This window comes from Bidens hawaiensis, unplaced genomic scaffold, assembly GCF_021521415.1.
Source record: "Bidens hawaiensis isolate Kalapana, Puna unplaced genomic scaffold, B.hawaiensis_p1.1 tig00002477_1, whole genome shotgun sequence".
Lineage (NCBI taxonomy): Eukaryota > Viridiplantae > Streptophyta > Magnoliopsida > Asterales > Asteraceae > Bidens > Bidens hawaiensis.
Window position 1 is genome coordinate 2,354,326 of NW_027491136.1, and position 23,098 is coordinate 2,377,423.

The following is a 23,098-nucleotide window of genomic DNA, read 5'->3' on the forward strand; positions in this document are numbered from 1 at the left end:
AAAGCAAATAATTACATAACGTATTTGAAAAAATATATTACATCTATGTCTGAATCTATAATATTTGTACATAAATTAATTTTATTTATATCACAAAATGATTTTTTTAAATGAACTTAATAAAAAAATGCACGTACAAATTTTAACTTTCATTCGTTTGACATTTTTAAGCCAACACTTTGAACCGTAACAAATTTGATGATAAATCTATTTGCATTCTCAAACTTTTAAAAATACTCAGATTTTTCATTTTTTATCTGGAACAAATTTTGATCCTAAATGTAGTTAACTTGTACTAAACAATCTATTTACCAACTTTTGACCCATAAAAATCAAATTTAAGTTTCACAAAAAACTCGAAACAATTCTAGATAAAAATACTAAGAAATAAAATATGATAAACCTTGTTATGTCTGAAAGTAATTGGTATATATTATCTTTGCGTTTTAATATATATATAGTTTACTATATTAACCGAAAAATAAATGAATAGATTTAAAGCATAGATTTATAATTTATAAATTTATATGGCAACTTATAATAATAATAATAATAATAATAGATAAATTAATTGCTTTAAAAAATATGGATGGACTTTTAAGCATATATTTATAACTTAACGATTAAAAAATAACTTTGTAAAATGAAAGCATATTCGAGTTTTATTTTTTTTTATAATCTCCCACAATATACATAGTATAATATATTAATGATAACATTTAAAAATATATGATTTTTCAATCTTTGACAAACATGGTTTATTGTTGATTTTTGGATTCACCAAGTATTTTGGAATATATAGTAAAAGAATATTTTAATATTTATTTTTATAAAAATATAAATATAAATAGAGTATAAAAGAAAAGTGAATAATTATTGATCTATTACATACATTAGGATTAATTAAGTTAGTTTTGAAGGGAAAAGAATGGTAAGAATTAACCAAAACATGACAAGTGTTAACAATTATTTTAATTTATTAGAATAGGTAGATTATAGATATCTTTTTTTTAAAGATTGGATATTAATTTTTAGCATATCCCAATTTTATAGAATTTTCATATCAAATATTTGGTGAGACTAATTTTTAATTTAATGAGATGTTATTGTAGGTTCCTATATAATGGATCTCACAACTTACTCAGATCAATCCATGTTGTTCGTTAGCGGAAATCACCAACAACACTCGAATCTCGGATCTTAGTTTTTCAAACACACAAAAGGAGAGAAAAAGATGAAGTTTTTGAAAGAAGTTATATGTGAAGAAATGAGTGAAAGTGGCCATTTTATAGGGTCTCAATTTCTCTTAATTTTTTATTTCATGGACCCAAGCAAGCTTACCCAATGCGCTTTTACCCGTGAATTCCAGTCAAATTTATAAGAAGCCTCCAATCCTCCATTTACAAATAAATCAATCCGATGACTTAAGAGAATGTAGGAGCAACCAAAGATCTTTTAAAGGTTTCGTTTATAACTTTATATATATTTTAAATAAGATGATATAAACAAAAGCATATATTCTAAAAATGAAAAAGAGGCTATTTTTGGTATTTGTTTTGAAATGAATATAGCAAGGGCAAAAGGGGAATGCCAATCGTAACTTCTGAAATCTTATGGACTGATCTTGTACTATTTAAAAACCGTAAGGGTACTAAGAACCTATGCAACTTGAAACTAATCACACAGCAATTGTTGATTGATCAACTTGCCAACAACGTTTTGCTTCCGATTGACTACTCCGCTGTTGAAGCAAAAATTAATTAACGTCATTACGTTTTTTGATATTTCATTCCGTCTTTATTAATATTATTATGCCATTGATCGTCGTTTGCATATATATATATATATATATCCATGCTGGTACTTATTACTTAGCTAGCTAGGGTTAGCGTTATTATTAATTCTTGATCATCGAATATCAATTCAATGTTATTATTATTATTGTTATCAGACATGATGAATACTACCCTCGAGGCGCAGGCGGCATTGCACTTCGGTCATCAACTTGCAAAGAGCCGTGGCCATGCACAGTTCACGCCGTTACATATTGCATTAGCTTTGATCTGGAACCATAATGCCATATTCAGGCAAGCGGTTAGCAATGCCGCTGGTACAGAGGCAACTAATTCAGCCTGCAGGCTTTTCGTTCAGGTTTTGAAGAAACTCCCTTCACAGTCTCCTGCACCTATTGCATGTACACCAAGTACTTCTCTAATGAGAGTCTACTCTAGCACTTTCACTCAACTTTTATCTATCGATCAATTGATTTTAATTATTCTTGAAGATTCCCAAGTTGGGGATCTGTTAAAACAAGCTGGAGTTAGCGTACCCAGGGTGAGTATTGAGGTAGAAAAGCTTAGACCGGGTAAACAAGTGAACAAGGTGGAAAATGCACCCTTGGTAAAAAATGAGGTAGAAAAGCTTATGCCGGGTAAACAAGTGATCAACAAGGTGGAAAATGCAGCCCAGCCCCAGGTGAAAAATGAGGCGGAAAAGCTTAAAGAAGTGAAGAAAGTGGAAAGTACTTCTGGAGATGCTAATTCCCAGGCTCTTAAAACCTATGGCCGTGATTTTAACGAGCAAGCTGGAAAGTTTGATCCTGTAATAGGGCGAGATGAGGAAATCAGGAGAGTGATTAGTGTTCTGTCAAGAAGAACAAAGAACAACCCTATTCTTATTGGAGAGCCCGGTGTAGGCAAGACTGCTGTCGTTGAAGGATTAACACAGAGGATTCTAGGAGGTGATGTTCCAACTAATCTCAACAATGTATGTGTTGTGGCGTTAGATATAGGAGCGTTGATTGCTGGAGCTACTTATAAAGGGGAGTTTGAGGCGAGGGTGAAATCGGTCTTGAAAGAAGTGGAAGAGGCTGAAGGGAAGGTGATATTATTCTTTGATGAAATTCATATGCTACTTGGAGCGGGTGGATCCGGAGGGTCCATGAATGCTGCAAATCTTATGAAGCCCGTGTTGGCCAGGGGTCAGGTTCGGTGCATTGGTGCGACCACTTTGGAAGAATATAGGAAATATGTAGAGAAGGATGCAGCCTTTGAGAGACGTTTTCAAAAGGTTTTGGTGGCTGAACCTAGTGTTCCTGACACCATAAGGATTCTTAGAGGATTGAAAGAGAGATATGAAGGACACCATGGTGTTCGGATTCTTTATCATGCTCTTGTGGTTGCAGCTCAACTTTCAAGCCGCTACGTAACAGGTATGATTCATTTCTTTGATTAGTTCGAACTGGTTTTAGTGGCTTCATATAATTTGTTGGAATTTGTATGCAGGACGCTTCTTGCCGGATAAAGCTATTGACCTTGTGGATGAAGCATGTGCAAATGTGAGGGTTCAGTTAGATAGTCGGCCCGAAGAAATTGATAATCTTGAAAGAAAGAAGTTGCAGTTGGAGGCTGAGCTTCATGATTTTGAGAAGGAAGAAGATAAAGCAAGTAAAGCTCGTCTTGTTGAAGTGAGTTCATTAAGTTGAGAGCACACGCTGTTAAGTTTTTTTGATGATTTTATTTATAGTGTACTAATGTGTGACCCTTTTTCAGGTGAAAAAAGAACTTACTGACTTGAGAGAGAAACTTCAGCCATTGATGATGAAGTATAAGAAAGAAAAAGAACGCGTTGATGAAATTCGTAGGTTGAAACAGAAAAGGAAAGAACTGTTGGTCTTACTGCAAGAAGCAGAAAGAAGACGTGATTCTGCAAATGCTGCATATTTGAAATATGGATCAGTTCAAGCAGTCGAGACTGATATAGCAAGAGTTGAAGGTACTGCAGGTGAAAATGTTATGCTGACAGACACTGTGGGACCCGACCAGATTGCTGAGGTTGTGAGTAGGTGGACTGGTATACCGGTGTCCAGGCTAGGAACCAATGAGAAAAAGAGGCTTATTGGTCTGGCGGACCGGTTGCATCAGCGAGTTGTAGGCCAAGATCAAGCTGTAAATGTTGTAGCCGAGGCGATTTTGAGGTCACGTGCAGGTTTGGGTCGTAAAGAACAGCCAAATGGTTCGTTTCTCTTCTTGGGTCCCACCGGTGTGGGGAAAACCGAGCTTGCTAAGGCTCTTGCAGAGCAATTATTTGATGATGAGAAACTTATGATTAGGGTTGACATGTCTGAATACATGGAGCAATACTCCGTGTCCCGGCTAATTGGTTCTCCACCCGGGTATGTTGGCCATGATAAAGGTGGTCAACTTACAGAGGCCGTAAGGAGAAAACCTCATAGTGTTATATTGTTTGATGAAGTAGAGAAAGCTCACAAATCGGTTTTCAACATCTTACTTCAAATGTTGGATGATGGAAGATTGACCGACGGTCAAGGCCGCACTATTGACTTCACAAACACAGTCATTATCACGACTTCTAATCTCGGTGCTGAACATATGTTAAACGGACTGTCAGGGAAGACAACAATGGCTCCTGCTCGTGAAATGGTGATGCAGGAGGTGAAGAAGCACTTTAAACCCGAGTTGTTGAATAGACTTGATCAGATAGTGGTGTTCCATTCGCTTTCAAATGATCAGTTAAGACAAGTGGCTAGACTTCAGTTGAAAGATGTGGCTGTTCGTCTAGCTGACAGGGGTGTTTCTTTGGGAGTTACAGAAGCGGCTTTAAATCTTATACTAAATGAGAGTCATGATCCGGTAAGCATCAAAATATTGTTAATTGTGATATATATACATCTTACTGATCACCGGGTTGGTTTGACATGTAGGTATATGGGGCCCGCCCAATCAGGAGATGGTTGGAAATGAAGGTTGTGACTGAATTATCAAAGATGTTAGTTAGAGAAGAGATTGATGAAAACTCAACAGTGTATATATATGCAGGCTTGAATGGTGAAGATTTGAGTTACAATGTGGAGAAAAATGGTGGATTAGGGAATGCTACAACTAGGGGCAAGCCTGATATACTGATTCAAGTCCCTACTGCACAGGCTGTGAAGAGGATGAAAATTGAGGTAATTGATCTCGATGAAATGGATGAATAATGGAGAAGCACATTATTTGTTTTATTTTTAGTTAATCTGAATGTGTAGAATCTAGTTAATTAATGTTTTGGATGTTTAGTTAATCTTTCAACATTAGGGACAACTGTTAGGTGATGTTATTGAATTGTTTATTATTTTGGGTCAAGTTTTAGCAAATATAGAGAAAGAGTAACATAGAATTTGTTTAATGGAGAGTTGTGATTCTTAAATGGTATTGGTTCAAAGTGTTATAGCCTCTAGGGGACGTTTGGTTTGCAAAAGTTTATAACCTTGAAGTCGGCACCATCTCGCGAATAACTTTAAACCACCCTCCAACCACATGTTTTTTGTTTGAGAACTCCAAATCGATCTTCAAAACATCTTGTTTATGTGTTCACAGTGACCTCAAATGCAAGCTAGCGAGGTATAACTTGTAACTCAGCTTTTCGTTTTTGAGAAGAAAGGATGAGGGTGTTTACGTAATCTACAGGCATGTCTCTTTGCAGCTAGCACACACATATATTGGCACATTGTGCTCATCTAACATCCGCATTTTCAATAACAAATGAATACCATGTTATGTATAAAATGCATTAGGTTTATTATATACGTCCCAAAGCTTTACATTTTGGTTTATGTTTAAGCGGAAGTAAATCTAAAAGAAATTTGATATAATAGTTTAAACAAAACATTATGCTTGAGTGGGGTTTCAAAAGTTAGCATAAGCAAGATCGCAAGTTGTGTAACTTAACTTTGCCTTCAAATCCAAGAACTCCAACTAGGTCATCCATCTATATGCAATCTCTTACCTAATAGGTATTATTATATAGCCCAAGGTTAGTTAAAGTATGATTAATTCAAATGATCGTTTAAAACTCACAAGACGTTGATTTAAGGAGTCGGGGTAGTCGTTCAGCTCATATGTGGCAACTGATATGCCCATGGGTGTACCCATATACGCGCCTAACAACTCAAACTTTCAGTTTTTGATGCAAGTTCCATGGTGTTCCATGCCATAAGAGTATGCATATAGGAAGATTTCTTATGATTTTGCATCGCCGCATTGGATACAAGCATTCATATAGAAAAAGAATTCTTTTATCTGAAACTATGATATTTTGACCCATTTAATATCCTATGAGGTTTTCAAAATCAGTATTAAACCAGTCACCTCCCAAGTAAAACATGGACCGCATATATTCCTTTAGTCCTTTCTGCATAACATGTTAAGAGCAAGTAGTAGCAAGGAGACTAAGAAGTGACTTACCTCATAATTAGTTCATGTTTCTCAAAAATGCATTAACATTATATTACTAGGCTAAAGTATTGCATGAAGTTCAAGTACAAGCTTAACACAAAACATTCACGTCATACCAATAAAAAGGTATACCCTCATTAAATCTGCTAACTCAATACATGTGTAGTGCTAAGATTAGAATTGGAACTTACCTTGAATACTAGTTGATTCTACTTTGTTTGTCTTGCTGACCCCATCCTATAAGTCCAAAATAGCCAAGAGTCACGGACCAAATATTCGAAGGCCCGATTGCTATCATATGGTCACTTTACACCATTTTATCTTTTCAGCAGCTTTCATTTATACATAAATCACTAGTAGGGGTGCCCGCGCGTTACGGCGGGAACGCAACGGGAATTCAGTCGATAGATGTTCGGTTTGTTATGGAACCCTTATTTGTTATAGTTACATGTAGATTCGGCGTAGTTTACAATTTGTGACAGAGGTAGTTGACGCGGAAATGCATAGATACACACGATTATATATCATTAGAAATAAATGAATTAAACACAATTATGTATTTAAGCCTTTTTTTTTAAATCAACGAACGTAACTGAGGTAGCTGACGTAAAAATGCATAGATACACAAGATTGTATTAATGAAACAAAATACAAAGGTGTTCATGTTTCGAGTCAACCCAACTAAAATCCGTATAAAAAGTTTTCCTTTTTGACTCATGACTCGAATCTTAGCTCGGTTAGTCATTCCCATTTCTTCAATCTTGCAAAGGACATAGTTGTTAAAAAAATACGTATGAACACTTAGAAATGTAAAGAAAATATGAAACCTAAATATGTTGTACTCATCAAACAAGTACCATTGATTGACCCATTATAACTAATTTCGTAAGTTCGAGTTAATGACTTTTATGAGGTCAAACTACAAAGAGCAATTTAACCAAAACCTTTTAAAATACCGAAAATGCACTTGGTTATCGATGCAGCAGCCATTAATGAGTCCGTCATTATTAATTAAGTCATTGAAAAGTGACAAACTAAACCAAGAGTGTTTGTTAGTTGGGTCAACCTAACCAACCAAGTTAACTAAAATGATTAATTAGATATACATTATATGATATATCTGTACTCTAATGTAACACTTTAGATAAAAGGATTAGTTTTTATTAATCCTGACTATCTTTTTTTGGTTGATGCCGGTCCCAACTGTTGAATTGGCTGTTGTCGGTCCTAAATTTTAATGTATTTGTTCCTATCGGTCCGCAGCTAACAGAATCCGAACACCGTTAATTGTAGGTTGCCGGAAAACGTTTTCGTCGAAAAAGTCACATTTTTTTTCCCAAAAAACACCACTCAAGCACCGCCACCAATTGACTCACCATCGACCAACTAGGACTGTTCAAAGGGTAAGACCCTATCCTTTTACCTAATACCCTACCCGGACCCTTTACCTTTTTAGGAAGAAATGTGGACCCGAGACCCGACCCTCTAAACAATAAAAGGGTCGGGTATAAATAAGGGTTTCAAGGGTCCAACCCTTTACCCTTTAAACAAGTAATCGCAACTCCTTTTCTACATTTACTAGTTGTATATATCATATATGAATTTAATATATGAATCCTAGAGCAATTATAAATTCATTTAATAACACAATAACTCTAACTTCGAAAGTTTATCAACCATTTGAACCGATGCAAATAATATTCACATTCACAAATTACATGTAGGGAACAATTCAGTGATTTATTTATATATATATATATATATATATTTCCAATCAGTAGTATGGCCTTTTATTTTTATTTTTCTTAACAGTTGGGAAATTTATGATGAATCATACATAAAATACAAACCTCTCCTGCATTTCAGATTAATCACGAATCTGGTGTATATCTATCTAGAAACTAGTAAACGGGTCAAGGGTTTAAAAAAGGGTCGGACCCTTGAAACCCTTTTACCCTTTAAGGTGAACTTTAAATACCCTTTACCCAACCCATATAATATATTCGGGTCCAATTAAGGGTTTTACGAGTCGGGTAAAAGGGTTTCAAGGGTTTGACCCTTGTCTTGCTCACCCCTACGACCAACCACCACCACTTGAGCACTACCAACCGATTCCGACGATGGTTCTAAGGTTCCGACAACCTCAATAATTGGGGGATTTTACTAGAAAAAGGCTCCTAAAGATCCGATACAAAGTTACAAAGATGTTTGGGACAAAAATGTTGAGGTCTTCGGAAAAAAATGTGAGTTTTCCGGTCAAAAATGTTTTCCCGGCGACCTGCAACTAATGGTGTTAGGAATTCGTTAGTCGCGGCTCGTGGGCCGTTAGGAACAAATATGCTAAACGTTGGACCGTTAACAGCCAATTTATTAATTGAGACCGACAACGACCAAAGACGATTGTTATGATTAATAAAAACCAATATACATCTGTGTGTATAAAAAAGTAATTTTATACCGGTATTAGTTAAAATAAAAAATGAAATGGTATTGGGCGATCCATTTGATTCAACCGGGTTACATTCATTAACCCGTTTGTTTGTGTTGTTTAGATTCTGAAACCCTAAAAATGGTTCTTCAACCAATCCTCAACACTCTTCCGTTCAATTAAGGTATGTTTTCCATAAATCAAACAGATTATCCCTTCAATTCATGAATGATTATTTTATTGGTTAATTAATGTAGCTAACTGCAATTATCTCATCTGTTTGGCAATAATCCTTGTATGGTAGGTTTCTATATACATTCATTGTAGCTAGTTAGTTAGTATTTATAACAAATTTATGACGTTAGGAGGCATTGCAAAGATCTAAACAGAATGTATCCTGTTGTTGAATGAAACTCTATATGTTTTCTGGATGTTTGATGGTGAAAACAGGGGCATGGATTTTATTTTGTTATTATATCTTTTGTGGGACAACTAGAAAGAGATAGTGGTTTTCAATTGTTAAAAATGCGTTTTATTTTGCTCATGAATTGGTTGGGTATCTATCTGCTCATATGATTTTTCTTAACAGAAAGTTTCCGCTTATCATGAGTTTGGCGAAGAGAGTGAGATGCTACGTGTGCAAGACACGAGGAAACAACACCTACCTATGTCCAGCCAACCTCTCAGAATGTACTATTTAGTTTATGTATATTTTTCAAACAAGAACGATGACTTGAGACATTTTCCCATCAATTGCTACAAGTAATGATTGAAGATTGGGACATGTTGTCTGTTCATCCTGTTTCTCAAGTAAGATTTGTTAAATATAAGTTTGTTTTAATCTTTTTTTGCGACTTAATGATTGTGTTTTATTGATATAAGGCATGATCCCGAGAATGAATAGCTTCTCTGTTTTAACTCCACATCAGGTATATAGACACCAAACAGCAAGGTATAAACAATGACTTTAAAACTTTTGATTATTACAATTTCAAACAGAAAAAACACATCTAAACGTTACATTATTACTGCTATGGGAACCGTAGCGGCTCAAGCATTGCAGCTATGTGTGGGTCCACCGTTTATAGGTGGGATCAAGCACCCTTTGTTTTGCCAAGCCATATTCCAGTATCACAACCGCCTTAACACGTGAGGCGACCCATCGTGGTCCCATCTGATGGAATGGATGCATACATCTGCCGCTTGACCAAGATTTTGATTTTGAGGTAAAATAGCATTTCTTCATAATCATATGGTGTGATGTTAATGTATGAAATTTGCATAAAGTACCCCTTTTGTTGCATGAGAACAACTCTTTTCCAATGTGGTAGAAGCATTTCAAAGTATTTGCCTATTTGGCTTAGCCCTCATCCTCATATAATATAATTAATATACATCTACGTATGTGCATAGTTTTAGTTTTTATTATTTTTTATAATTTTCTCATGGGTGGTTTAAACTCTTTTCTATCAGTTAAATGTTTGCAGTCTATACCATTGGTTTCAAAGACTTCAACCATAATGTCTGGAACGGATGTGTCAGATGGTTCACTAGGCTGTACATTTTATTTTTCAAATTCTTAAATCCATTTAATAAATTTAAATGTAAAATAATGGCTCTTATAAATGTATTGTAAACACATGATTCTATTAAGAATAAATCATAACTTAATTGTGTATTGCTTTTTGTTTATGTTTATGATTTATCACATATAACTTTTAATTGCTTATTTCTATAACAGAATCAGATCCTGCGTTTTAAAATATAATTTATCATTAATCTGTGATTTGTTAAATATTTATATTTACAGCAATTAAAGTTAGTTATGTATATAATCATAAAAATCAAACACTTAAATTATGGTTATAGTTTTTTTTTCATAGTTTCAACATTTAAAACATCAATTTTCAAACCATATCATGAAACCAGTGTAATGTTCATTAATTAGTAGGTAGTTAGTTATAAATGCAGTCCTTAGATATAATCTTATTAGAACATGTGCTTTCTTATATTAATTTGTTACTGGTGTATTAAACTGGACTGAATATAAACAAGCGCATATTCCGAAAGTTTTTTTTGACAAAAGTTATACAATCATTTAAACTGACTTGAGTTTTATATGAATAGAGCTCAAACTTAGCATTTCTACTCGTCAAAATAAATTATCTGAACTAAGCTGTCGACTGTCGTGTTTAATTTTGAGCCCAACCTGACTAGGCTCAGCTCATATACAATCCTGGAATGTTAATCGTAATTTCTTAAACCATTGGACTTATCTTGTAATATTGAAAAACCATAGGGATAATTGGTGTAACTTTATCCTTTAAGAGAGTGAAAACCGAAGCTCTTGAATACATAAGACAACAATTGTTGATAAACTGCAACTTGGGATTGATTTCATTCCATTGTTGAAGTAACAATTCAAGGTAATAGCATTATGTTCTTTGATTATTAATTGCATATCATTTTTTTTAATTATGTCATCGATCGTTTGCATATCAATGCCGTTACTTGTGAATTTAGTTAGGGTTAGGGTTAGGGCTATTAATTCTTGATCATAGATTGATGATTTTGGCCAATTAAAGGTATCAGATTGCGTATCATGTTGTTCGTTTAAGATGGACTGAATTCATGATTATTGTGTTTGTAGGTTTATAGGCGTTATTATTATCATCAGAATGAATCGTTACAAACTTACCCCCGAGACAGCAGCGATTTTGCGTTCCGGTCTTCAACTTGCAAAGAACGCTCGCCATAAACAATTCACACCGTTACATATTGCAGCTGCTTTGATTTTCGACCTTAATGGCGTATTCAGGCAAGCAATTATCAATGCTGGCGGTGCAGAGGCAGGTAATTCCGCTTGCTGGCTTTTCAATCGAGCTTTGGAAAAGCTCCCTTTACAGCCCCCTGAATTCAATGCACTTCCACAAAGTACTCCTTCTTTGCAAAAAGTGTATAGTGCTCAAACTTTTTCTTTGGATCAGTTATTTTTATGTCTTTTTGAAGATTCCCAAGTTGGGGATCTGTTAAAAGAAGCTGGAGTTAGTGCACCCAGGGTGAGTATTGAGCTAGAAAAGCTTAGATCAGGTAAACAAGTGAAGAAAGTGGAAAATGCAACCCATGTGAAAAATGAGGTAGAAAAGCTTGGTAAAGAAGTGAACAAGGTGGAAAGTGCTTCTGGAGATACTAATTTCCAGACTCTTAAAACCTACGGCTGTGATCTTGTGGAGCAAGCTGGAAAGTTTGATCCTGTAATAGGGCGAGATGAGGAAATCAGGAGAGTGATTAGTGTTCTATCAAGAAGAACAAAGAACAACCCTATTCTTATTGGAGAGCCCGGTGTAGGCAAGACTGCTGTTGTTGAAGGATTAGCACAGAGGATTCTAAGAGGTGATGTTCCAACTAATCTTAACAATGTACGTGTTGTGGTGTTAGATACAGGGGCATTGGTTGCTGGAGCTATCTTTAAAGGGGAGTTTGAGGCGAGGGTGAAAACGGTTTTGAAAGAAGTGGAAGAAGCTGAAGGCAAGGTGATATTATTCATTGATGAAATTCATATGGTACTTGGAGCAGGTGGGGGTGGAACAGGAGGGCCCATGAATGTTGCAAATCTTATGAAGCCCATGTTGGCTAGGGGTCAGCTTCGGTGCATTGTTGCAACCACTTTGGAAGAATATAGGAAATATGTAGAGAAGGATACAGCCTTTGAGAGACATTTTCAAAAGGTTTTGGTGGCTGAACCTAGTGTTCCTGACACCATAAGCATTCTTAGAGGATTGAAAGAGAGATATGAAGGACACCATGGTGTTCGGATTCTTTATCGTGCTCTTGTGGTTGCAGCTCAACTTTCAAGCCGCTACATAACTGGTATGATTTGTTTCTTTGATTCGTTTAGACTAGTTCTCATGACTTTATATAAAGTGTTGGAATTTGTATGCAGGGCGCTTCTTGCCAGAGAAAGCTATAGACCTTGTGGATGAAGCATGCGCGAATGTGAGGGTCCAGTTAGATAGTCGGCCTGAACAACTTGATATACTTGAAAGGAAGCAGATGCAGCTGGAAGTTGAGCTTCATGATTTTGAGAAGGAAGAAGATAAAGCAAGCAAAGCTCGTCTTGTTGAAGTGAGTTCATTAAGTTGATAGAACACACTGTTATATTCTTTTGGATGATTTTACTTTACTAACGCGTGGCTGGTTTTCAGGTGAAAAGAGAACTTGATGACTTGAGAGAGAGACTTCAACCATTGATGATGAAGTATAAGAAGGAAAAAGAACGTGCTGATGAAATTCGCGGGTTGAAACAGAAAAGGGAAGAACTGCTGTTGTTACTACAAGAATTCGAAAGATATGATTTAGCAAGAGCTGCAGACTTGAAATATGGAGCAATTCAAGATGTGGAGATTGCTAGAGCAAGAATTGAAGGTACTGTAGGTGAAAATGTAATGCTAACAGAGACTGTAGGAACCGACCAAATTGCTGAGGTGGTGAGTAGGTGGACTGGTATACCAGTGACCAAGCTAGGGACCAATGAGAAAGAGGCTTATTGGTCTAGCTGACCGGTTGCATCAAAGAGTTGTAGGTCAAGATGAAGCTGTAAACGTTGTAGCAGAGGCGGTTTTGAGGTCGTGTGCTGGTTTGGGCAGGGAACAACAACCAAATGGTTCGTTTCTTTTCTTGGGTCCCACTGGTGTTGGGAAAACCGAGCTTGCTAAGGCTCTTGCAGAGCAATTATTTGACGATGAGAAACTTATGATTAGGGTTGATATGTCCGAATACATGGAGCAACACTCTGTGTCACGGCTAATTGGATCTCCACCCGGATATGTTGGTTATGATCAAGGTGGCCAACTTACAGAAGCTGTGAGGAGAAAACCTTATAGTGTTATATTATTTGATGAAGTGGAAAAAGCCCATAAATCGATTTTCAACATCTTACTTCAAATGTTGGATGATGGAAGATTGACCGACGGTCAAGGCCGCACCGTTGACTTCACCAACACAGTCATTATTATGACTTCCAATCTTGGAGCTGAACATATGTTAAACGGGCTGTCAGGGAAGACCACAATGGTCAATGCTCATGAAATGGTGATTCAAGAAGTGAAGAAGCACTTTAAACCTGAGTTATTGAACAGGCTTGATCAGATAGTGGTGTTCCATTCACTTTCAATTGATCAGTTAAGACAAGTGGCTAGACTTCAGCTGAAAGATGTGGCTGTTCGTCTGGCTGATAGGGGTGTTGCCTTGGGAGTTACAGAAGCAGCTTTAAATGTCATACTAAATGAGAGTTATGATCCGGTAAGCATCAAAATCTTGTTAATTACTATGATATATATACATCTTACTCATCAGGTTGGTTTGACATGTAGGCATATGGGGCCCGCCCAATTAGGAGATGGTTGGAAATGAAGGTCGTGACTGAATTATCAAAGATGTTAGTTAGAGAAGAGATTAATGAAAACTCAACGGTGTATATAGATGCAGGCTTGAATGGTGAAGATTTGTGTTACATTGTGCAGAATAATGCTGCAACCGGGCACAAGTCTGATATACTCATTCAAGTTCCTACTGCACAGGCTGTGAAGAGGAGGAAGATTGAGGAGGTAGTTGATCTCGGTGAAATGGGTCTGATATAATCAAGAAGTGCAATTGGTCTGTTTTAATTTGTTTTGTTTTGTTTTTTTTGGGTCGAGTTTTATAGGAAGAGAGACGTAGAATTGCTTTCATGGAGAGTTATGACTGTTAAATGGTAATGTTCAAATGGTTGTGATCTTTCGATTAGAGTTAAAATGAGCTATCATGACTATTTCTTAATGTGTTTATTCAAAGGCACATGTTACTCAAATAATAATAGTTACGAACGAACCTATAACCTAACAAGAACCATTGGAGAAACATGAAAATTCGTAGAAAACACAAGAAACTCACTTAGAATTCATGACCAACAAACACACCGTGCTTAACAGTTCTGTTGGGACACCAACCAATCTTTGGTAACATAAAGGAATTAGCCACTGAATGATTTGATCTGCTGACATAACTGTGACTAACAAAAGGCTGTCGTCAAGAGTCTTTGATACTTTTCCATTTGCAAATTTGGTGTATTCTAAGTTTGGAGTGTTTAGGCAAATACCATGATTTATCTTTTCCACCGTAGAAGGTTGAAAGATCTAAACTAAGAGATTTGAAACACAAAGGCAAAATTATAATAAAATATAACTTTTGGTAAGCTGCATGGACCATCGATATAATACAATCTAAAAACTATAATAAAAGTTATCACCGGTCTTTGGATCCTCGAATGCGTTAGTCCAAACCAGAGTCCAAATTTAAAATCATAAAAGGAAGATGCAGAATATGTGGGATAGGTGGCTTTTACAAATGACGTCCAAATTTATATTAAGTTTTGAACTAACCAATATAACCATCCAAGTTTGATTTATCAGATTTTGAGCTTATTATAATATTAATACAACTTACAAAAGCTTAACTTCTTGACATTTTTAGTCAAACTTATAAAGGTTTAGAAAATTATTTATTCATATATTTGCTGCATTCACATATTCAAACATACAACCAACCTTAGCAGATACAACTTACAAGCTGTTCCTACTTTTGACAGCTTAACTAAACATCCAAAACAGAAATCAGATTCATTAAAAACAAACAAATTAAGCTTGAGGATTATTTCATTATTCATCCATTTCATAGTCATCATCTATCTCCTCAATCTTCATCCTCTTCACAGCCTGCGCAGCATCATTACGAGTCCCGCCATTTGCACTAGGAACTTGAATCAATAAATCAGTCTTCTGCCCTGTTGCAGCATTCACCAATCCACCATTCCTAACTACACTGTAACTCAATTCTTCACCATCCATGCCTGCATCTATATACACTGTTGAGTTCTCATCAATCTCTTCTCTAATTAACATCTTTGATAATTCAGTCACAACCCTCCTTTCAAGCCATCTCCTGATTGGGCGAGCCCCATACACCGGATCATAACTCTCATTTAATATAACATCTAAAGCTGCTTCTGTAACCCCCAAGGCAACGCCCCTGTCAGCAAGGCGGACCGCCACATCCTTCAACTGAAGCCTAGCAACTTTTCTTAACTGATCATGAGAAAGCGGGTCGAAAACCACAATCTCATCAAGCCGGTTCAATAACTCGGGTTTAAAGTGTCTTCTCAACTCTTGCATCACCATTTCCCGAGCTTTGACCATTGTGGTCTTCCCTGACAACCCTTTCAACAAATATTCAGCTCCAAGATTGGAAGTCATGATGATGACCGTGTTTGTGAAGTCAATGGTACGGCCTTGACCGTCGGTCAACCTTCCATCATCCAGCATTTGAAGTAGAGTGTTGAATACCGATTGATGAGCTTTCTCTACTTCATCGAATAATACAACACTGTACGGTCTTCTCCTTACGGCTTCGGTAAGTTGACCGCCTTCTTCATGTCCAACATATCCCGGCGGTGCGCCAATTAGTCGGGCCACAGAGTGTTGCTCCATGTATTCAGACATATCAATCCTTATCATAAGTTTTTCATCATCAAATAACTGCTCTGCAAGAGCTTTAGCAAGCTCAGTTTTACCAACACCAGTGGGACCCAAGAAGAGGAACGAACCAGTTGGTTGTTGGGCCCGCCCCAAACCAGCACGTGACCTCAAAACCGCCTCAGCTACAGCACTTACCGCTTGATCTTGACCAACTACCCTCTGATGCAACCGGTCGGCTAGACCGATAAGCCTATCTTTCTCATTGGTCCCGAGTCTAGTCACAGGAATACCAGTCCACCTACTCACCACCTCAGCAATCTGGTCTGGTCCCACGGTCTCTGTCAGCATTACATTTTCATCTGCCGTGCCTTCAATTCTTGCTATAGCGGTCTCCACTTCTTGAACTGCTCCATATTTCAAGTCTGCAGCTCTTGCTAAATCATATCTTCTTTCAGCTTCTTGTAAAGCCACCAATAGTTCTTCTCGTTTCTGTTTCAACCTGCGAATTTCATCAACGCGTTCCTTTTCCTTCTTATATTTCATCATCAATGGTTGGAGTCGATCCCTCAAGTCATCAAGTTCTTTTTTCACCTGCAAAAATGGCACATGTTAGCACACACAATAATATAGTTAAAAGTAACCAAAAGACTGGTAAGAATCTGCTATCAGCTTAAAGAACTCACTTCAACAAGACGAGCTTTGCTTGCTTTATCTTTTTCCTTCTCTAAAGCATGAAGCTCAACCTCCAACTGCATCCGTTTCCTTTCAAGATTATCAATTTCTTCAGGCTGGCTGTCCAATTGCACTCTCACATTTGCACACGCTTCATCCACGAGGTCAATAGCCTTATCCGGCAAGAAACGTGCTGCATACAGATTCCAACAAATTTGTGTAAATTACTAGCTTTACTACTAGATAATTTCATAACAACTGGTTCAAACCAATCAAAGAAATGAATCATACCAGTTATGTATCGGCTAGAAAGTTGAGCTGCAACCACAAGAGCACGATCAAGAATCCGAACACCATGATGGCCTTCGTATCTCTCTTTCAACCCTCTAAGAATGCTTATGGTGTCAGGAACACTAGGTTCAGCCACCAAAACCTGTTGAAACCGTCTCTCAAAGGCAGCATCCTTCTCCACATATTTCCTATACTCTTCCAAAGTGGTCGCACCAATGCACCGAAGCTGACCCCTAGCCAACATGGGCTTAAAAAGATTAGCAGCATCCATGGACCCTTCGGTTCGACCAGCTCCAAGCACAAGATGAATCTCATCAATAAATAATATCACCTTCCCTTCCGCTTCTTCCACTTCTTTCAAAACCGCTTTCAATCTCTCCTCAAACTCCCCTCTGTACTTGGCTCCAGCAACCAACGCCCCCATATCTAACGCCACAACGCGCACATCGCTAAGATTATTTGGCACGTCACCTCCTAGAATCCTCTGTGCTAATCCTTCAACAACAGCAGTCTTGCCTACACCGGGCTCTCCAATAAGAACAGGGTTATTCTTTGTTCTTCTTGATAGAATCCTAATCACTCTCCTAATTTCCTCATCTCGCCCTATTACAGGATCAAGCTTTCCGGCCTGCTCAACAAGATCACGACCGTAGGTTTTCAGAGCCTGGAAATTAGTATCTCCAGAAGCACTTTCCACCTTCTTCCCTTCTTTACCTCTAAGCTTTTCGACTTCGCCTTTCACCCGGGAAGCACTAACTCCAGCTTCTTTTAACACATCCCCAATTTGTGAATCTTCAAGCAGGCCTAGAATCAACTGATCCACAGCTAAATGAGTGTCCCCGCGGGATTTCTGCGAGCTTTGAGCACGACGAATCACTTTGATCAGAGAAGAACTTGCTGGAACTTCATCCGGTGCAGGGGACTGAGAAGGAAGTCTTTTCAAAGCTTGATTAAAAACCCTCTCAGCTGAATTAGCCGCCTCTTCACCACCGGCATTGCTAATCGCTTGCCTGAATATGCCATTAGGATCGGAGATCAAAGCAACCGCGATATGCAACGGTGTGAACTGTGCGTGGCCGGCGGTCATAGCAAGCCCATGGCCGGCAGCCAATGCCTCGTTTGTCTTGTGTGTGAATTTATCAGGATTCATGTCTGATAATTAATAATATTAATGCCTATATATAAACCTACGAACACAATAACAGTAAATTCAGTCTATCTTCAATCAACATAATAAATTAACAGCACTAGTTTTCATTCATACGAATCAAACAATCAATGATATACATAATTAAAGAAACATTTGATATGCAATTGAAGATTAAGGAACGTAATGTTATTACCTTACCTTGAATAGTGGAATAAAATGAATCGTAAGCAAAATGTTCGAATCTGCAGGTGTTTATGAACAATTGCTTTGCTTTAGCGAAGAATTTACAGATAGAATTGTGTATTTTGTAACCAACTGACGAATGAATGATGAAGGATGAGTGGAAGACGAACTAATTTATACATATTGTTACGGGCCACGAGAGACATCTGGAAGTTACCTACCAGACATGTTATGTTCCAGAGTTTTCTGATTTTTCCTGTTTTAATGGATGGGATAGGATATTGTTACGTCAGTTATTACCCTTAAGGTTTCTAGATACTACAAGATGAGTCCACTAGATTTGAGGAAATCCTACTAAAATTTCACTTATATTATATTGCATGCAGTGTAATATCTAGTTGTTAGTCAGATGCAGTTGCTTGTCAGGTGGTGATGTAGAGACTACTGATTAGTCGGGGATAATTAATGATTAATCAGTGCTTAATCGAGATTTTTACAGCTGTAACAACACAAACTGCCAATATTCAAAAGTTTAGGGATTTAAAATGAAAATTCTGATTTTTCATTTCTTCTCGCGACGCAAAGTATTAGCTAGGTTTCCTTCGCGCAACGCGAAGTTATCAAGCACAAAACCCAAGACAAGGCTATTTCGCGCTACGCAAAGTGGTCCTTCCCGATATGCGAAACGTTATTAAGTAATCGGGTACACGTGTCCAACCACGTGTCAACATGTGACATGATTGTACAGGCCAGGTGAATGGCGGCTAAGGGTCGGTTCGCGCGACGCGAAGAACGAAGTCTTTGTCCTTCGTGCTACGCGAAGGAGCTAAATTCTGGCTTTAAAGGGGGAGTGACGGGCTTGAACCATTTCATCCCAAATCTCACTTCCATTCTTACACACTTGGCATAGGAAAGCGTGCCTGATCGCTGTGATGTTCCAAGACCTTGTTTTCTAGAGATTCATGCAAGTATTGAAGTCCCGACACCTTGTTGACCGGTTAAGCGAGCTAGAAACAAGACTCTGCCAATCAAGCAATCACTTTTATATTATTATTAGCATTCCCGAGTACTCGCTAAGGTAGGATTTAAGTTTAAGTTATTTCAAGTATATTATGAATAGCTTAGATTCAGTCAAGCCTATGACCTTTTAACCTTGAAAAGATTTTCAAAATCATTCACAACGGTTTTCAATAAACATTACTTCTATAAGATATAATGTTACACAAAATTATATTTTGACGTCCATGTAGTATCTGGAAAGGGTGATATCATTAATAGATGTTTCTTGCCTAAGGTACGTAATTCGTACAAATCTCAATCAACCGCGGGACCTGTTTACTTACCTAGAGAAACTTACCAACGTGATAGAACCTATTATGCCAAAGCATGCTATATCAAACGTCACACAAATACATATATGATTTCAAAATGCAAACATTCACAAACCTAATCAAGGTTAAAACCAGACATAAAGTCTGCATTCATGTATGGCATAATATGATCACATATGAAATTTGGGGTCATTTGGAAAACCCTAGCTATGTTTTCTAGATTCGCGTTTATTCGAATTTTTATGGTCATTTTTGACTAAAAAAGGTAACTTGGAAAGATTGTTAAATTTTGACAATTTTACAGGGTGTTTTGGGAGTTATTTGGATCACTTAGTAATTTTATTGGATTTTTCGAAAATCTTTTGGTATAAACGGACGATTTACGGGTTAAATATAGCATATAAAATGAATTTTTTAAATTAATAAATCAACAAATAATTCCAGAAATTTTTTTATAAAAATCTACATATTTTACTTGGTAAGTGTATAAAATTTCATAATTTAATGATAAACGGATAATTAATTGTGCTAATTTGAAGGTTAAACAAGTTCAATTCTGATAAAAACTGATGAGTTCGTGATTAACGAACCTATTGGAATATCAGAACATTCAGAGTGATCAAAAATCATATTTTTGGGTTAATTAAGAAAAACCAAACTTTTTCGGACAATTCGGATGGATTGTGTGCGTTTTTCTCCAAACCAGATTGAATAAACGAAAATGAGCCCCGTAACGAATCCAGACATCTAATCTACAATCTATCTTTATAAATTTAATCATTTTATCAATCAACATGTTTACCCGAGTTTATATGGTCATACCTGTTTTCTAAACGCGTAAACAATCAACTTGGCTTAGCTGGTGAAACGGGGAAACTGAGCCAAGTTCGGTTGTAAACATTAGGCATTGAACAACGTCGCAATCTAAGACTATTGACATGTTCTGGGCGTGCCAGCCACACCCAGACTAGATACACAACCCAGTTTAGGATGGAGATTATAATAATATTAAAATATTAATATTATTATAATATTGATTATAGAGACTAGTGATAGCAAGTCGAACAAACTGCGAGTTGGCACTGTACCGATTACCTACTAAACAATGAGTTTCATGACCCCTTTTTCTGAACTGTTTTACAAATTTTTGGGGTGAAAAACATGTTTGCTTATATCTATATACATACCTGAAACATGTGTGATGTGAATTATCTAAGTGTTAACACATGAAAGTCCCCACTAGCATAGTGATTAACTTCGAGCCGGTGGCTTATGAACAGTACTATTGGTTTGACAAACCCAAACGGAGCCAGCACGGTTTGCTAAGACTTCATCCCATTTGCACATGACCATAATTACACAAACGATATATGTAGTGTTAGACATTGCTACTTGGGGCATGTTGTAGGCGGAGGGGGAGCCACAGTGGTTGATTGTGCTTGGGAAATGGAGGTACGTGGCATGAACAAACAGTCCAGGCTTCACTGTAGCTTAACATAATTACATCATATATATCATATACACACATGCATACATGGGTACATACATACATGCGTATATACAAACTATGACTTGTGATTACGCATACCTGATTTCTTGAAACTCACCAACTCTTGTAGTTGACCCGTTTTAATGTGCTTTTCAGGTGTGGTACCGAAACTGGAATAACTTGATGATGCGCTACGTGTACAGAGCGTGGTTGATGCTTTGTGAATAGAAGCAAGTGTATTAGTAAGAGTAGATAGTATGGCAGTCTAGTTGTGATTGTACCACTTAGCTTGTAATCGAAGATAGAATAATGTAATTGAAGAGGTATGTACCCGCCTCAACATCGAGCGGGGCGGGTCAACCCACAAGATATATACAAGACATTAGAAATCAAAGATATTATCAAGACACAAAGCCAAAACTTATGCTCAAGCATCACATGCTTGCACATATCACATATGCTCAAGCATCACATATGCTCACGCATCACATGTGCTCATGCATCACATATGCTCGCGCGTATCACATGCTCACGCATCATATATGCTTATGCATATCACATCGTGCGTAACGCATCCGCGCGCGGCGCATATCACATGCTCGCGCATCATACATGCCCACCCATATCACAGTTGCGCATGGTGCAGCTGCGCGTGGGGCATCCGCGCGTGACGCGTATTACATGCTTGTGCGTATCACATCTGCGCATGAAATATCTGCGCGTGAGAATAAAGAGAAGACCTCGCGCATCCTCAGGATGGGCGCATATCACACGTGCACATAATCAACCTCGTCCTTATCCAAATCAGGATTAGGGCAACCTTGATTGTGCACGTCAGACAACCTTCCAGAAGGCATCTTTTTAAGGAATAAGGATATGCTGATGTTGACAGCTGCTAAATGAAAGGTGGACAGCTCAGCATGACTCATGGGTTACCACGTGATTATAACCAATGAAAAAGCACCAGGTGTCTCCGAGGACACGTGGCGCAAATCGATTGGAGGAGGCCAACAAAACCCTAATCTGGTCTCAGCTCAATCAGTGGAAACCCTATCACTATAAATACATCATAACGTACACAGTTACAGACACATTGATTCACATTGAAGCATATTCAATCACATAATCATACAGAGTAACATACAGTATTCAGCATTTTAAGCAATACTCTCCAAATTCCCTTACTCTCACATTATTATCTTCTCCTACATATACTTATTCTCACGCCGGAGGGTTACTCCAAAGAGGACCCCTCTGTCCCTTTCTGAGGGGTAAGTAACGGCGCTGTTCATTTTGTAGGTGGAAGAACACAGATCCAGAAGAACCATCGGTGAAATAGTACAATCAAAACCCGAGGAAAGTAGATCTGCTACCAGTGAGTAGATCCACGTTTCTTCATTGGCGCCATCCACTGTTACATCGGCAATCAGATCTCATCAGATCTACATAAAAAAAATCAATCATCATGGTTTCTGGCGTTCGTAACGTTGATCAAGCTCTGGAGGATATTGAACGTGAGGGTGTTAACGACGGACAGCAGGTTCTGAGGGTTCCGCGTGATTCTACGCGTACCACCAGCAACTGTCCCTTCGTCACAACCCCTCACGGCCAGACTGAAACTCCTCCAGACGATCTCACGTTACAAAATCTGGCCGGCGCGAAACAGAAAGGACCAATGGGTCCAGAAGAAGAAACAAATGATCCGAATGAATGGCTCATAAACGAGCAGCGGCGTCTGATGGAAAAGTACAATGAAATGGTCAAACAGAAGAAGCTAGCCGACCAAACACAAAGGCAAGCGTTTGAT

The 23,098-nt window shown here is 37.6% G+C and overlaps 2 protein-coding genes and 1 pseudogene across 3 annotated transcripts; 2 read left to right on the forward strand and 1 right to left on the reverse strand.

Moving 5' to 3' along the window:
- The first annotated feature begins 1,953 nt into the window (after positions 1 to 1,953).
- Positions 1,954 to 4,999, forward strand: LOC143619529 (chaperone protein ClpB1-like). Its single transcript, XM_077091433.1, has 6 exons — positions 1,954 to 2,174; positions 2,220 to 2,382; positions 2,548 to 3,211; positions 3,285 to 3,466; positions 3,552 to 4,652; positions 4,724 to 4,999. The coding sequence occupies exons 1-6, from the start codon at positions 1,954 to 1,956 to the stop codon at positions 4,997 to 4,999; spliced, it is 2,607 nt and encodes an 868-aa protein (XP_076947548.1).
- A 6,343-nt stretch (positions 5,000 to 11,342) lies between these two features.
- LOC143619530 (chaperone protein ClpB1-like) lies at positions 11,343 to 14,303 on the forward strand (annotated as a pseudogene). Its single transcript, XR_013151199.1, has 5 exons — positions 11,343 to 11,754; positions 11,824 to 12,534; positions 12,608 to 12,789; positions 12,870 to 13,965; positions 14,037 to 14,303. The product of XR_013151199.1 is annotated as a chaperone protein ClpB1-like (transcript).
- Positions 14,304 to 15,193: 890 nt separating this feature from the next.
- LOC143619696 (chaperone protein ClpB1-like) lies at positions 15,194 to 18,364 on the reverse strand. Its single transcript, XM_077091567.1, has 3 exons — positions 17,139 to 18,364; positions 16,859 to 17,040; positions 15,194 to 16,766 (listed from the first exon to the last, which is right to left on the reverse strand). The coding sequence occupies exons 1-3, from the start codon at positions 18,286 to 18,288 to the stop codon at positions 15,360 to 15,362; spliced, it is 2,739 nt and encodes a 912-aa protein (XP_076947682.1). The 5' UTR covers positions 18,289 to 18,364; the 3' UTR covers positions 15,194 to 15,359.
- Positions 18,365 to 23,098: the final 4,734 nt, after the last annotated feature.